Raw genomic sequence first — 15,547 nt, forward strand, 5'->3', positions numbered from 1 at the left:
CCTAGTGTTCCCTTGATCACTACTGCTGTAAATCAGTTGCTAGCTTCATTGCGGATCCAACACAAATTGCTCGCCTCCTTATTCTTTTTGCAAGAGCAGAGAGAGTTATAACACTTCTCCATAAATATTTTATCTAGATTTACGTTGGGGCAGCTTTATTGATTTGCTTGTGTACTGTGGACTTCTAGTTCTGCAAAATCTAATCATTTAGTTGTTGTGTATCTACCAGTTTAGTTTAGCCATGAGTTTTTCTCATGGTAAAATACATATCTTCTTCAACAAAAACTTGGGAAATTTTTGATGTGATATCTACCTTTGATGTTACTTCAATAAGGGTAAAATATATTAGGCATTAAACTTTACATGTTTTGGATAATTTTATCCGCTCTTTACGATGGCCAGCAGCAGAGCAAGAAGAACAATTACGAGGCGAGTAATCTGTGTTAGATCCGCAATCCGTGAAGCACAAGCTAGCAGCTGCTTTACAGCAGTGGTGATCAAAGGAACACTGGATGGACTGACAGGAGCCAAACCTCCTAACAGGAATGCAAGCAGGAAGCTTAACAGCTGTTTCAACAACGCAGCTATTGATCCTCCATTCAGGAAGCTCTGCAAGATGGGGAGCACATTCATAGTGAGGGACTCATCAGCTCCGCCGGCCATGAGAAGGAGATCTTGGAGGGCTGCTGTCGAACAATTGCCTGAACTTGAACTTGGTGCTGCCATAGTCAACCCTTTTCAAAATCTCGCCGAGTTGCGACAAACAGAAGGAAAAGCGAATTGTTTGAGTAGCAAACCTGGGCTCGTCCCAGCAGCAGATGAATCGACCATACACATCAGAGTTACAAGAGCCAGTGTTGACAAGAATACTGGGGAAAAGAGCGCCATTGCTTGGGTTTAGATGTTTGGAGCGATCAAGCAATTTATACTAGGCACGCTGCTGTGAGAGAGTGTTAAGTTGCCAAACACGTTGAAATAATTGGTTTGAAAGGTAGGTTTATCTTAATGTAATTAGTTTTTACAACCCCGTTTCTTTAAGCGCGGTTGAGTGAAAATTAGGGCAACAGTTCTTCTCCCTTTTGTTTGCCTTGTGGTTTCCATTTTGGCGAGAATGAGCAGGAAGCCCGGGGATTGGGACTGCCCCTTCTGCGACCATCTCAATTTCAGCCGCCGCGATTCCTGCCAGCGCTGCGGCGAGCCACGCCCCATGTCCGAGCGCCCCCGCGATGTGGAGTTCATCGGCAACAGCAGCGGCGGCGGCGGCGGCGGCGGCGGCATGCGGGGTGGATCTTACGGCTTTGGCGGCGGCGGGGGCGGCGGCCGCTCCTCCATGGCCGGATTCCCGGCCGAGGATGTGAGGCCCGGGGATTGGTACTGCGTCGAGTGCAATGCGCACAATTTCGCGAGCAGGACGGGGTGCTACAAGTGTGGCGCGTTCCGCGACCACGACGGCGAAGTGGGCATCGATCGCAGGTTCGATCCTTCCTCGGACCGCCGAGACTCGTCCTTCTCATCCAGGAGGTATTTTACCTCGCCTTCTTCCTCGGCCTCCTCGTATGCTAGCGCCGGTGCCGGGGGTGGTGGTGGCGGCGGCGGCTTTGGCAGGTCCGTGTGGAAGTCGGGGGACTGGATATGCCCGAGGTACTTCTCTTCACAAAACTCTCTTTTGCCAGGATTCTTTATCTTTCGAGAGAAAGGTTCTCCTTTTTCTCTCTCTCTTCTTTTTCTCTTTGCTACAGTTTCTTTGTTTCTCCGTTTTGTTTGGCTATGGAACTGGCATTTTCTTTCGTGAATTGATGCTTCAATGGAGGCTGACAAGGTTTTCTTTGGATTTTGCCAGAACCGGCTGCAAAGAGCACAACTTCGCCAACAGGGTCGAGTGCTTTAGGTGCAATGCTCGTCGCGAGCCAGGTGAGTTGGAAAAAAAACCGACTTTGTTTCTTTTCTCTTGTCGTTGCTGATGGATCCCTCGTCTCGTACAGGCATGTAAATTTGATAACAATTCCAACACGGATGTGATTTGTCCCGGCAGCCGCATTTGTGTCTCTCTCGTCCAGCATCGAGAAGAAGGTGAAACTCCGTTACCAAGAAGACTAGAGGTAATAGTAGTCGCTGAGCATGACCCTTTGCTGGAGATCATCCTCGTAAAACCTCCTCCCCTCCTCAGTCTCTAGCAGCTTGTCCAGGTTCTCTTTGTTCTGTTTTATTCTTTTGTCCATGTACTCCCAGGCTTCGTCGCGCACGCGTTGGACCTGGGAGAGACAAGAAATATATATCAGCTTGTGATTGATCAACACGAGTATCTCGAGTACCTGTCGTGGCTTTGGCGCACCGAATGTTGCGTATCCAACATTTCCAGGATAATAACTTGCTCTTCCAGGAAGAGAAGCGCCATAAATCCCCCAACGGCCTTCATAAATAAGCGCACCGTATTCGTCCACTGGATAAACAACAGGCTGCAATCCAATCCAAATAGTGATTATCCAGAAGAAAAAAGAAGAAAAAACAAACTTCTCGTACCTGGGGAATTCGTGGTGATTTGTTGAAAACCTCCCACATCTCTGCAGCTTGAAGCTCTGTTTTCTCCATAAGTCGGTCTACGAAAAGAACCGACTTGCGAGCTTGAGCAAGAAAGAAAACATAAAATAGTAAGGAAATGCATTACCTGCCATGGTTTCTAGAGCAGACCGATACTCCAAGAGCACCGACGTGCACTTCTCAACGGCGTATCTCATGTATTCATCTCGTAGCGCTTGAATTTTTGGATTCAGCTGCAAGAAGTTCTCCGTTGTTAGGCCATGATTAGAGCAAGCGGGTCCTCTTACATGAACCAGGACGTCCTTTCTCGTCTTGTAGTATGTCTTGCCCAAGGCAGTGAACCCCGTCTGAAAGATTAGCCGATCAATGAGAGCTCCAGCTTGGCCAAGGAAAGATCCTGATAACCAAGAGGTATTGTCTCTGCCAAAAATCAGCTCTTCTACAATTCTGGCTGCGGGTTCATCAAAGTGAGCAATAAATTTGATGGACGAATGGAAGGAAACTTACGAGCACATAGTCGGACAGCAGCATCTACATACTCTTGCTTCTTTGAGTAAACAAAATCCGGGGGCTCTGCGTATTGCATGTTAACAGTGGTATCCATTTTACGGATGTTAGTCTGAAGCATAAAAAGAAACATTATTCCTGGAGATAAAACGGCAATATACCTTTATGAATGGAGTATGAGGATTCGGGAAGTAGCAGTCTAGTACAGCAACAGCAGCTTCCCGATACGCTAACCTAGTGCGAGCTTCGCCAGTTTGATCTAGCACGTCTTCCTGGCCAGTAGCAAAAGACCCTCCTTGCTGCAGGAGAAAAGAATTCAGCACGGCAACTAAAATGCTCGTGGCAGGAAACGTACTCTACTTATTGCTTCTTCGAGTTCCGCTTTTTCAATGAATTCCTTGTCATGCCGTATTGCTAGAATGACTGCCTCGTTTCTGTAAGACTAGAAAGAGTGAGAACACAAGTGGCTGTGCAATCTTACAGAATATTAGCTAGTTCCGCTCCACTAAAACGGTTGGTCAATTTGGTAATATCTTTCAGCAATCTGAGCTTCTCTTCCTCCGATTTAAACGGTTTGTTTTTAGCATGAACCTGATGCACGAACAGTAAGTAGCGATGGATGAAACTTGGCGAGAAAAGTAAACCTTTAAAATTTCTAATCTTCCTGCTTCTGAAGGAAGCCCCACTGCCATGATTTTGTCAAACCGTCCTTTTCTCAGGAGAGCTGCATCAAGCATATCAAGCCTGTTAGTCGCTCCGATGACCAGCACCTGGACAAACATTTGTAATCAGTGCCGGATTCAAAACTGCAAGTAACGTAAGATACGCACTCTTGATGACGTGAGGCCGCTCTGAAATCCATCAAGCTCGGTTAGCATTTGTATAAGGCCCTGCTCACGCTCCCTACCTCCCTGCACTTCAAGAGTGAATAACTCATCAAGTAATAGAAGACGGCATACGTACCCCTCCAACATCATAGTTTCCACGCTTTCCACCAATAGCATCAATTTCATCAATGAAAATGATTGATGGAGCAAAGTTTCTTGCTCTGGAGAACAGATCTTGCACACGAGCTGCGGCAACCCCGGCATACATCTAGAGTGTGACCGCAAGTTTCGGTTAACAAGACATGATACGAAATATATGGAAAGCTTACCTCAACGAACTCGGCACCACCAACAGAAAAGAACGGTAGTCCAGCCTCGCCAGCAATTGCTCTAGCTAACAATGTCTTGCCAGTCCCTGGAGGCCCATGCAGCAGCACGCCTTTGGGAACATAGACCGTAGGATCTTCTTTGCTTTCCTTGAGCAACTTCACAACTTCTTGAAGCTCAGCCTTGATATAATCCTGTCCGGCAAAGTCGTCAAAAGTTACGCCTGTTTTCTCCTCGGCCGAGAGAAATCTTGCTCTGGAAATTCAAAGAAAGACTACTAGATTAGAACCAAAAGATTCACTGCTTGATTTACCTGCTCTCACCAAGTGCGCCAAGCACGTAGTTACCAGCCGTGAGATCGCGCTCTACATTCCATCCGCGATCTAAAGGATCTCTAAACCTGGTGAAGTAAGACAAGGACCACTTGAGAAAGAAAAAGACTGATGCTGCCAGTGCCACCCGCATTCCCCACACGGTGACGATTTTAGCCTGTGGATAGAGCTGGTTCGCTATGGTGTTCGTCTTGATCACTTTTATGTCCTTGAGCTGCGGATGGAGAAGCTTCCAAACATCGCTCATGCAATCACCCGGCATTTTGTCAACCCAGTGGCGCCTGTAGACGACGGGCCTTTGCTCTACGACTGTCACTCCATCTTTGACAACAAGCTTTCGAGCAGGCTCGTCGGCGGCCTTTCCATCCACAAAATGTGGCAGTAGAACTGGCGAAATGAAAAGCTTGCAAGTAAGCCAAGTGAAGAGAAACAATGCTACGCAAACACTTACCAGCAATGTGCTGCCCGTAATTCGCGTACTCGACGTACTCCACCTTTCCTGCTTCCAAGAGCTTCCAGAATTTGCTAAAAGCAATGTTTTGCCCGGGCTCGGGATCCAAGTGTGTTCCCCTGAGAGCGCCTGAGAGCCGCTTGTGAAAAGTTCTCCATAACTCGAGCTGTTCTTGTTCGCGGTCGATCTGAAGTGCTACTTTCCTGTCCATTTCCAGCTGCTTGTCAATCCTTTCCTTCTCTCCCTCGGATACTTTCTAAGAAACACACAAAAAGAAACCAGAGCTAAGTATACAGAGTCTTGTGAGAAAAAAATTTAATACCTTGAAGATTTCTTGCAATCTCTCCTGTCCATCGACCGCGTTTTGAGGCTCTGCCAGCGGCTTAGAACTCAGATTCTGGCCCAGCCAGGCCATTTTGCCAGCCGCATTCTTCATCGCAAGCCCCTCTTTCTTGAGGGGCATCAAATGCCCTCTCCCAACGGGCAATTGCTCTGCCATACCTCGACACAGCAGCGCATTTGGCACCGAAAATCTCCGGATCGCATCGACGCTCCTCCGCCCGTCATGGCGCATCCGCCACAGGCAGTAGTCGCCCATGGCTCTAAAACCTTATCCCCATTTGAAATGTTTAGGGTTCTTGAGCTAGGGTTTTAGCGAAAGAGGAGAGCAATGCACAAGGACACGATCTTGAAGCTTGCCAGGGGATTCCGGGGCCGCGCCAAGAACTGCATCCGAATCGCCCGCGAGCGCGTCGAGAAGGCGCTGCAGTATGCGTATCGCGATCGGCGCAGCAAAAAGAGGGACATGCGCAGCCTGTGGATCATGAGGATCAATGCGGGCGCGCGGATCTATGGGGTAAGCTCTCACATTCTCGTTTTGAGAGATTTTTTCGAGAGATTCATCGCTGGTCTCGCAGCTGAGGTACAGTAATTTCATGCACGGCCTCAATCGCGAGAACATCCAGCTCAATCGCAAGGTTCTTTCCGAGATCGCGATGAACGAGCCCTACTCCTTCAAATGCTTGGCGGATATCAGCGATCAAGCCATCAAGGCCAAGGCCGCCGCTGCCAGGCCCAAGCTTGTCCCTTGAGAAAAAAAAAAAAAGGAAAACGAACTAGGCCTATTTGGCCCCAAGAATTTTAGGGTTCTTCGTCTTCTCCAGGGTTTGGATCGATGAGTGGCGGTACGCTATCGGATGTCTACCAGCAAGCTCGCGTCTCCCTCTTCAAAGTACGCGATGGTTTGGAGAGGCTAGAGCGCTTAGAATGCTCCACCAGTAGCAGTAGCAGTAGCCCCCGCGATGGGACTCTCTCCGGATCCGAGATCACCCAGTCAGTGAAGCGTGATCTAGGCCAACTCCAGAAGTATAGCGAGGAACTCGATCAACTGTGGCGGCTCCAGCTCCAAAAATCTCAGCGAGACTTGTGGAAACGGTGAGTTTTAGATCTCTTTCTTGGTTTGTACTTGATCTTGCTGTGGATCGATAGGAAAGTAGAACAGGTCCTTGAGGAAGCTGATTCCTTGAGGCTTGGACTGGAAAAGTATCTTGGTCGCCAGCATCGACGTCAGATAGAGGCACAAGAGCGAGCGGATCTTTTCAGGAGAATGGTTGGCCTTTTGATTCCTTTCATCTATAAACTCGTTTGGTGGCTTTCTTAGAATGGAGACTCGGCACAAGTGCTCCAAATCTTTGACGATGAGCAGCAAGCTATGCGATCCTTGCAACGCTCGTCCAATATGCTCGAGGAAGCCATGGCCGCTGGAGTGGCAGTTCTTTCGAAGTATAGTGTCCAGCGTGACCGTTTAAAGGTAAGCGCACGTTTTTGGACTTCGAGAGAAGCGTGTAAATAATTGTTGGCGTGTGTTGTCGCAGAGTGCTCAGCGTAAGGCATTGGACATTCTCACAACGGTGGGATTATCCAACGCTGTTTTGAGAGTTATAGAGAAGAGACATCGCATTGACAAGTGGATATCCTACACGGGAATGATCGTAACGATTGTTGTGGTCATTGCGGTGTGGATGTGGGTACGCTGAGCCGATAATATACGAGGGTGCCATTTATAATACTCCTTGTTTTTTCTTCTCAAAGGTTTCTTTGTTTTGTTTGTTTGGTTTTGTCACTTCTAGGTGCGATAATAAGATGGCTCCATTAAGACGTCGATATGAAAGTGCAGTATCCATCGAGGTAAAGTCGTCTCGACGATGAATCAGTTTTATCTATCCAGGCTAACTAAAGTTTTGTAGGACAAGTCCTTGCCAGATGGAGATGGCCAGGAGCATTAAATTGAAACTCGGCAGTCATCGTCGAGAACAAACTTGTGGGGAGCTGGCTTCTAATAATCTCGTGGCCCATTTCACTGAGATGTGAGGTCCATCGTGGTTACAGCGAAAGCTGGCCGAACGGACTTCACTCCGTGGGTTGCGAAGTCTTTGAAACCGTGGGGACCGGTGCTGCCACTGCCATAATTTCGAACGAATGGTCGGGTGGCTTTCATCTGAGAAGTTTTCTCAGCGAGAACAGTGATAGCAGCAAAAGTGATTGGAACAGGCAGGTTCATTATCACCATGCAACCGAGGCTCCTCCTCACGACACTTTTTTCCCTTTGGCCACTATTGCTTCTGCCACTGTGCTACTGGAGGAGAAGACTGCAACGAAGTGTGGGCTGCCTGCGGCGTCACAGCTATAGAAGGGATTATCCGAGAGGCGGGAATCTTGAGCTGCAGCTGGGAAAAAGAGATATTCAGCATTTTTACATTAGTTTTCGCTCGGATTGTCCTGCGTACTTGGAGAATCCAGCTACCGGAATGCCATCAGAATCAGAAGAAATGTTTTTAAACGACTGGGTGGAGCGGTGCCGTGCTGCCGCGGGGACAAAATAGTTCATAGCAGGTTGGCAGTACAAAAACAAGGGGACAATAGGAGGAGGAATGGCTACTCGGGTGACGATCGGGAAGCTTGTCCTTGAGCGGGGATTCCTTTTACCAATCGCTTTCAACGGGACACTCCACAGTTTGGTCCATCCCTTGCTCCTCCGTTATCCGGCTCCGTTTATGCAGTGAGGAGTGCTGCTGCTCGAGCTATGTATGGAAACTGGCCTCTTCCACCGCCACAGGTTTTGCTGCTCGCTGGCCTCCATCGCTACTTAGCTGCTGTGCTGCGTCGTCGGCACTCCCGACAGCCTTTTCGATTGCTCAAGGCTTCCAGACATGCCCGCTGGTGATTTCAGGACATCAGATCGAGAAGCTCGGATGCAGTAGTGGACAGGCAGTGAAGCAGAATGAACGACGATCGGTCTACAAGCTCCGAGGATGGAGACAAGCTTGCGGGGAAATTCAGACGGGTTTCTTCCTCGGACTTGGAGTTCCGGGCCAACGGGAAGAGCAATGTTCATAGGCTATACAAGCAGGAGCAGGACAAGTCGAAGCAGATGAAATTGGGAAGCAAGGTTGATGGCTTTGAGAGGCAAGGACAAGCATGGTACGTATTTTCTGGCTCTCAGTTTTGCATCGCTTGGATAGAATGAAGCCGCATAGCCACACATAAATTCGGAAAGAAACTTTGCCATAATAATTGCCGGGTGCCTGGTTTCTGATAGTTCCTTGCATTGATCTAGACCGTATTCATACTCGTTTCCCTGATAATTTTGCTATGCATTTCACCAGGTTTGTGGCTACGGAGCTACAGAGCGACCTGGTGGTACAAGTAGATGATCTTAAATTTCATCTTCACAAGGTAAGCAGTAAAGAAAGAAAGCCGAGAATTGTGAGCTTACTTGTTGTTTTTGTAGTTTCCTCTTCTGTCCCGGAGCGGTCGTCTGAACCGGCTAGTGTTTGAGTCCCGAGACACTGAAAAGGACCATATTGATCTTACTGGGATACCAGGAGGCCCGGACTCTTTTGAACTTGCGGCCAAGTTCTGCTATGGAATGGCGATTGACCTCACGGCAGCCAATGTAGCAGGACTGAGATGCGCCGCAGAGTACCTGGAAATGACTGAAGACCTTGAGGAGGGGAATCTTATCTCGAAAACCGAGGCGTTTCTGAGCTTTATGGTACTGGGGTCGTGGAAGGATTCTCTTACAGTGCTCAAGTGCTGCGAAAAACTTTCACCTTGGAGTGAAAACCTCCAGCTGGTCCGCCGCTGCAGTGAATCAATTGCGTGGAAGGCCTGCACAGATACGAGAGGCATCAACTGGTCCACCATCGGAAAGGAGTCCTCGAGCAGGAAGAGCGACAGTCCAGAGTCGAACGAGATGAGAAGCTCGGAGGATTCCAAGAGTGTTCCGGCGGACTGGTGGTTTGAGGACCTGCTGACGCTCTCAGTCGACCATTTTCTCAAGGTGATCGCTGCTATCAAGGTGAAAGGCATGAGGTCCGATTTACTTGGAGCCGTGGTTACGTCTTACGTGCTAAAGTGGGTGCCGGGGTTGTCGAGAGACACTGGCTATTTCAACGCCGAGAACAACATACACATGACAGCCTCCACAGGACAGGACGATTTTACAGTGCTCCAGAACAAGACTCAGAAGCTGCTCGAGAACATCGTGGGAATTCTTCCGCTCCAGCAAGACACGGTCTCGTGTAGCTTTTTGCTCCGGCTGCTCCGGATCGCAAACATGCACGGGACGAGCACCGCGTGCCGGGCGGAGCTGGAGAAGCGTGTTGGCATGCAACTGGAGAACGCCTCTCTCGCCGACTTGCTCGTCCCGTCCTTCCTCCACACTTGCGAGACACTCTACGACGTGGATCTCATGCAAAGGCTGCTGCAGTACTTTTTGCTCCAAGAGCAAGTAACTCAGGCCAGCCCTTCGACTCTGGAGCAGCAGCTGGGCTTCGATGGAGCCATGAGAAGTGCCAAAGTTAAAGTGGCAAAGCTACTTGACGGCTACCTCTCAGAAGTGGCACGAGATCAGAACCTCCCTCTGGCAAAGTTCCAGGCGCTCGTGGAAGCTTTTCCAGATTCAGTCCGCACTAGTGACGATGGACTGTACAAGGCGATCGACACTTACCTCAAGGTTTTCTTTTTCACGAGTATTTTCGGTTTAACAACCAAACTTCTTCCTGTTTTTACAGGTTCATCCAGGCTTGACCGAACTCGAGCGCAAGCGACTCTGTCGCGGGATGGACTGCCAGAGGCTTTCGTCGGATGCGTGCTTGCACGCTTCACAAAACGAACGCCTCCCACTCAGAGTTGTGGTCCAGGTGCTGTTTAGCGAACAAGTGAAGCTTAAGAACGCTCTAAGCCCCGTGTTTGGGAAGGACATGGACGGGTGGGACAATCCGCAGCAGGGCGATGGCTTCCATCCTCTCGTCAGCGATAGCTGGGCACAGGAACTGAAGGCGGTGAAAGCCGATTTGGAGCAAGTGAAAGAGAAGCTTGCCGAGTTCCAAAGCGAGTACTCGCTCGTGAGGCAGCAGCTCCAGAAATTACTTGGGCCAAAGGAGAAAAACCAGCATTCGTCTTCGTCCTCTTCGTGGAGTATGGGGTGGAAGAAGCTGAGACGAGCCTCCAACTTGTTCCACAAGGACGGCATGGATGATCCAGAGCAGCGGCCAAGCTACGTCGTGCAAAAGGACGCCATTGACAACGTAGCCAAGCCTCGACTTCGTAGGAACTCCCTTTCGTAAAGAGACAACAACTTGTTTTTTCGAGGAAAAGAAGCACCTCATGGAAGCAATTAGCCAGCTATAAATTTTAAAACTTCAGGGAAACTGGAGTCGATCTTTTAAACTTAAAATGCAATATCATTTAATGGCTTTAAACTTCAGTGGCATTTAACGTTTTCAGATTATTCTTAAACACATTATTATTATAATGAAAAAAAAACCAATCAACCTGTCCTGAATGCTTAAGGATATGTATTTTGATAACCACACTACTTTAATATAAAGATAAATTTAAAAAAACATTATTAAAATTTATATAATATTAATTTTATAATCATTTTATAAAAATACAAACATAAATTGATCTCTAAAAAAAACTATTCAAAGACCAAATCACAATATTATAATTATAATATAATATTAAAATTTAATTAATTTGAATTTAAAAATTTAACATTTATTAAGTTTTCTAATCTATAAACCATTTTAGTTTATTTTTATATATATGAAACTTATATATAAATATAATAAAACCCTCTCATTTAGAGATTGTAAAGCTTTTAAGTAATAAAAAGGAAAGTTATGTTTTATAAAACATTAAAATTGCGAAATAAAATTTCTTCTAAAAGTTTTTTGCAATTAAAATTTTTAATAACATATTCAATTGCAATAATAATGAATTAAATATTACACACAAATTTTGTATAGTACAATTTGAACAAATTTTTAAATAAAATTTAATATTAACTCTAGATTCATATTTAATGAGTTATTGAATTTACACAAGATTCATCATTATGCATTCTAGATTTAATAAAAATATATTGTAATACATGAATTTTTTCATATTTTGAAGGTAGTTAACTATTTTAAAGATCTATTATTAATCATGAATTCCTCATCATTCAATATATTTATACCTATATATTTAAATACTAAACTTAATTAACAATAAATAAAATTAATTATTAATTAAAAATATCATTTAAAATAAAAACTACTTCTCTAAATTGTACAATAACTTAGCTAATTAAATCATAAATTTAACTATTTTAAATTATAAGCTAATTTCACTGATAAGTATTAGACTTAAAAGTTTTAAAAGATAATATACCAAAAAGTACAATAAAAGTTCTTATAAAATTTCTATTTTACTTTCAATTATTTACTTCCTTGATTAGAAATAATGTTATTTACAACATATATATATATATATATATATATATATGCAATCATGAAATTTATAAAAACTCATAAAACTAGGAAATAACACCATATAAGATATTTTTTAATATGATTTAATCCTATATATCAACCGGTATCATCATCACTCAAGTTGGTGCATGTCGCCTCTCTTTTAATTTGGTTATCAAATAATGGGAAAAAATCCCATAATAAATTACTTTCAAATATGTGTGAGTTTATAAGTAATTTGAGGAAATAAAATGAAAAATCATATTAAAAGTGCTAAAATTCCTATACAAAATAATTGACTTAAAAGTGTAAAAGTAGAGTATTTTAGTGGATGCAAACATTTGCCACATAATATAAAACCTCTTAAAGGGTTTGCCACGTGGCATACCACAAAAAAAATAGAAACAAAGGAAAGATGCTCAAATTAGCTATTGCACTTGTAAATAAATTCCTTTAAAAAATAAAAATTTATAGGTTTTCCATCTTTTTGTAAGATCTTTATTAATATTTTTCTGATAGAGTTTTAAGATGCAAATTTCATTATATTAATTACTCTCTCACTTAGCTAAAATTTCATAAGAAAATAAAAAAATGAATAGAATTATTAGCAAAACATTGCCAATAAAGGAAAATGGAAGAATCGTGATAAGCTAAAATGAAAAGAAGTTCAAAGATATTGATTAATCTAATGTTAAATTACAAATGGCATGCGAAATGATAAAGAATTCACAGAAAATCAATAAGAAAGACAAATCTCTCTTTAAATTAGTTTGTATAAAAAAATTTTTAAAATTTATATGTGATTTAAATAAAATATATATTTTATTTTTATACAAATGAAATATCATAAAAATTGACACTCTAGAATATGATGAATAAATGCCAAAACTATTAATTTTAAGAAAGACTAAAATTTTATTAATATTAAATTTTGATAGATTTTATAATTAATTATAATATTAAATATTTGATTTGAGCATTAAAAAATATTTCTTCATAATTTGCAATTTAGATCTATACTTGTGTATCACTCTCTCTCACACATACAAATGGACTATTAAAACAATAAAAAATCTTTAAAACTTGAATTAGGTGGTGTGGGATGAAAGAAAATATATACCTAATAAGAAAAATACACAAATAATAAAAAAGAATATTGTCAAAAATTTTACTTTTTCAAGATGTTACAATAGTAATATTGTGTGTAATAACATGAGTTAATAGAGAGGACACCATCTTGAGAATGGCTCACATGTGCAACATAGTAGAAGTTAATTAAATATAGAGACTTATTATCAATCCTCTAAAAAACCTTTTGAATCTATCTATTAAACTTGATTGTTTTTATTTCTAGTACTATAATTCATTTTGTATGTCATAAGCTCATTATCAAGAGAAGGGGAGACAACAAAACTACTAAAATAGTAAACAATAGAGAGAAAAATATTAAACACTCTTAGTATAAAATCCTTAAAACTTTACCTTTATAGGAGAAACTAATTTGGTCCTATGTATGTAGTAGATTTTGAGTTTAAATCTTATGAGTAAAATGTTTGGTATTTAATTTCCAAACATGGCTATTAATAGTGAATATATTCCTAACAAATACAAAGAGATGGAAAATATATGATATAATTGTAAGAAATCAACTCACTGAAGTGTTGTAAGCTAACGGATCTCCGAAAGCACAACTAAAATGATAAGGAGTTCATCAGATGAGACTGACTCCAAGACCAAGTTTTAGACCAAATCTGAGATCGAGTCTGAAACTGAGTTTAAGACCGAGTTCAAGACCGAGTTTGAGATCCGAGTTTGGGTTCGAGACTGGTCTGAGACCGAGTCTGAGGTCGGATCTGAAATTGAGTCCAAAGTCGAGTCCAAGATCGAGTTTGAGACTGAGTCTGAATATTAATATAGGTCGTGGGGTGAAAGCTCAAAGCGTGTGTCTCCTAAAAGGGGGTGGGAGGGGCTGTAGGGTTCCAAAAGTATAGCAGAGATAGTGAGGTGGATAGATGGTTAATGTTCTATTGCTCATATAGTGAGTTGTTGATACCAAGTAGAACCAAGTAGGGGTTCGTATAATAGGCAAGAACCTTAGCGAGGGAACTTAACTAAGGCCAAGGTCGTGGTGGTCAGATAGATGAAATAAACTAATAAATTGGAAAGGAAAAATTTATGGCTTACAATTTGGTATCAAAGCCTTTTCCTCAATTTTAGCGAAGGATAGAGGTGGAGATGGCTAAGGTAGGGTATAAGAGAACTAAGGCGGAGATGGAACCTCCTTCAGAGTTGGAGCCTTTAGTCGAATAAAAAGTTATAGATAAGGAATCCTTGCACGAGGAAGACTCCAATGAGGAATCTTCTAAACAGGAGTTTGATGGAAAGGTTCGGTCATCCTAGGCTTGATTGGATGTTCTAAAAGGACAATTAGCACAAAACAATGCCCTGCTTAAGACCTTCGTACGTAAGTTAAAGCATGACAAGAAGTGGAAGAAAAAGCAAAAGACTGCAGAGATTGACAATGTAAAAGGCGTGGACATTTTGGTGGGGAATGAGGCGGAATCAAACAAGGTCAAATAAACCAAAGTGAAATTAGTCCCTCATGTGGTTCCCAAGTACAAACCAAAGCCCCCTTCTCTATATCGTAAAACCAATCCTCTACCACCTTGTAATCGTTCAATTCCTTGAAGACCAATTGAATTATCAAGCAAGAATGATAGGCCTCATAAGGATATGTAACTTGTAGTTAGGCACTTTGAGGTAGAATGGTCAAATTACTTCTGAGCATTGCAGTTACCGAGCTCGGAGAAGGTCCTATGTGCAAAACCATACTTGGCAGATAATGCTAAGTCTTGGTCGAGAACAATAGATGCCAACGAAGGACTAATGTCCACTTAAAAAATGATGAAAGTGAGGATCCATACAACTTATGTTCTGCCAAATCCTACTTTACACCTAAGGGATGAGATGAGCATGCTAAAGCAAGTGGGAACCATTCAAGAGTATGTGAATGCGTTCATGGCAGGATCTTTATCACGAACATGGGCGACATGGATGCATTCCATGCCTTCATATCAGGCTTGCAAACTTGGGTTCGAGGCGAGGTGATACGTTAGAACCTGACTAACTACAAGGAAACATTGGATGCAGCTATCAAAGTGCATTTCAATGATAACTTGCAAAAGGGGAACACAACGGGGTTGGGGTCCACATTTAACAAAGGGGCCAAACCAAAGAGGACATATAGCAAAGGGAAATTCAAGAAGAGTTTCTCTAAGAATGAGTTTTCAAAGTTTCGGAAAAGCAGATTCAGTGGCTAACGAACAAGTACTTGGGGGAGTCAAGCGAAAAGGGACAAACCTATTGATAAGAAGGTTAAGTTTGCTAGTAGCATGGGAAATAACATATGCTTTAATTGCAGTGAAGTGGGACACTTTTTGAGGCAATGTCCCTACCCAAAGAAGGCTAGAGTCAATATAGCCATTAAATCGGGTGAAATCTAAATTGAGGTATGTGATTTAGTCCCTAGCTTAAATTTATTCATTATACGAACAACTTTGGTAGAGAGTCATTCACGACAACTATTAGCCCTCCAAGGGAAGCTTGAAAGTAGCTTTGTTAAGATCCTTATTAGCACGGGTGTTTGGGATAATTTTGTGGTTGTAGATATAGTTTGGCAAACTGGACTAACAGTGCAGTAGCTGGGTGAGTCAAGGACTATAGAGTTTGTTTAAGGTAATCAAAGCACCGATGAAGTACTTC

General features: G+C 43.1%; 5 protein-coding genes across 6 annotated transcripts; 4 read left to right on the top strand and 1 right to left on the bottom strand.

The window, feature by feature from the left end:
• Window positions 1-1,070: 1,070 nt before the first annotated feature.
• On the top strand, window positions 1,071-2,091 carry LOC112343223 (RNA-binding protein FUS-like). 2 transcript variants are annotated; one of them, XM_024666354.1, is made up of 3 exons: window positions 1,071-1,641; window positions 1,841-1,911; window positions 1,983-2,091. In XM_024666354.1, exons 1-3 carry the CDS (start codon window positions 1,112-1,114, stop codon window positions 1,988-1,990), a joined length of 609 nt encoding a protein of 202 aa, XP_024522122.1. In that variant the 5' UTR covers window positions 1,071-1,111; the 3' UTR covers window positions 1,991-2,091. The 2 variants fall into 2 exon arrangements, with proteins under 2 accessions (XP_024522122.1, XP_024522118.1); XM_024666350.1 differs by having other exon boundaries at window positions 1,841-2,091.
• On the bottom strand, window positions 1,772-5,617 carry LOC9655489 (probable inactive ATP-dependent zinc metalloprotease FTSHI 4, chloroplastic). The gene is made up of 16 exons (XM_002963853.2): window positions 5,305-5,617; window positions 4,983-5,238; window positions 4,513-4,918; window positions 4,202-4,454; window positions 4,009-4,140; window positions 3,876-3,956; window positions 3,690-3,815; window positions 3,527-3,636; window positions 3,401-3,479; window positions 3,207-3,344; window positions 3,046-3,157; window positions 2,826-2,989; window positions 2,666-2,771; window positions 2,521-2,597; window positions 2,313-2,456; window positions 1,772-2,252 (listed from the first exon to the last, which is right to left on the bottom strand). The coding sequence occupies exons 1-16, from the start codon at window positions 5,578-5,580 to the stop codon at window positions 2,094-2,096; spliced, it is 2,619 nt and encodes an 872-aa protein (XP_002963899.2). The 5' UTR covers window positions 5,581-5,617; the 3' UTR covers window positions 1,772-2,093.
• LOC9655490 (50S ribosomal protein L20) lies at window positions 5,616-6,131 on the top strand. The gene is made up of 2 exons (XM_002963448.2): window positions 5,616-5,838; window positions 5,900-6,131. Exons 1-2 carry the CDS (start codon window positions 5,653-5,655, stop codon window positions 6,071-6,073), a joined length of 360 nt encoding a protein of 119 aa, XP_002963494.1. The 5' UTR covers window positions 5,616-5,652; the 3' UTR covers window positions 6,074-6,131.
• A 25-nt stretch (window positions 6,132-6,156) lies between these two features.
• LOC9643705 (membrin-11) lies at window positions 6,157-7,483 on the top strand. The gene is made up of 5 exons (XM_002963449.2): window positions 6,157-6,416; window positions 6,471-6,591; window positions 6,643-6,792; window positions 6,857-7,169; window positions 7,229-7,483. Exons 1-4 carry the CDS (start codon window positions 6,157-6,159, stop codon window positions 7,016-7,018), a joined length of 693 nt encoding a protein of 230 aa, XP_002963495.1. The 3' UTR covers window positions 7,019-7,169; window positions 7,229-7,483.
• Window positions 7,484-7,568: 85 nt separating this feature from the next.
• LOC9643706 (root phototropism protein 3) lies at window positions 7,569-10,747 on the top strand. Its single transcript, XM_002963450.2, has 4 exons — window positions 7,569-8,462; window positions 8,648-8,717; window positions 8,773-9,999; window positions 10,058-10,747. The coding sequence occupies exons 1-4, from the start codon at window positions 8,263-8,265 to the stop codon at window positions 10,610-10,612; spliced, it is 2,052 nt and encodes a 683-aa protein (XP_002963496.2). The 5' UTR covers window positions 7,569-8,262; the 3' UTR covers window positions 10,613-10,747.
• Window positions 10,748-15,547: the final 4,800 nt, after the last annotated feature.

This window comes from Selaginella moellendorffii, unplaced genomic scaffold (assembly GCF_000143415.4).
Source record: "Selaginella moellendorffii unplaced genomic scaffold, v1.0 SELMOscaffold_3, whole genome shotgun sequence".
Classification (NCBI taxonomy): domain Eukaryota; kingdom Viridiplantae; phylum Streptophyta; class Lycopodiopsida; order Selaginellales; family Selaginellaceae; genus Selaginella; species Selaginella moellendorffii.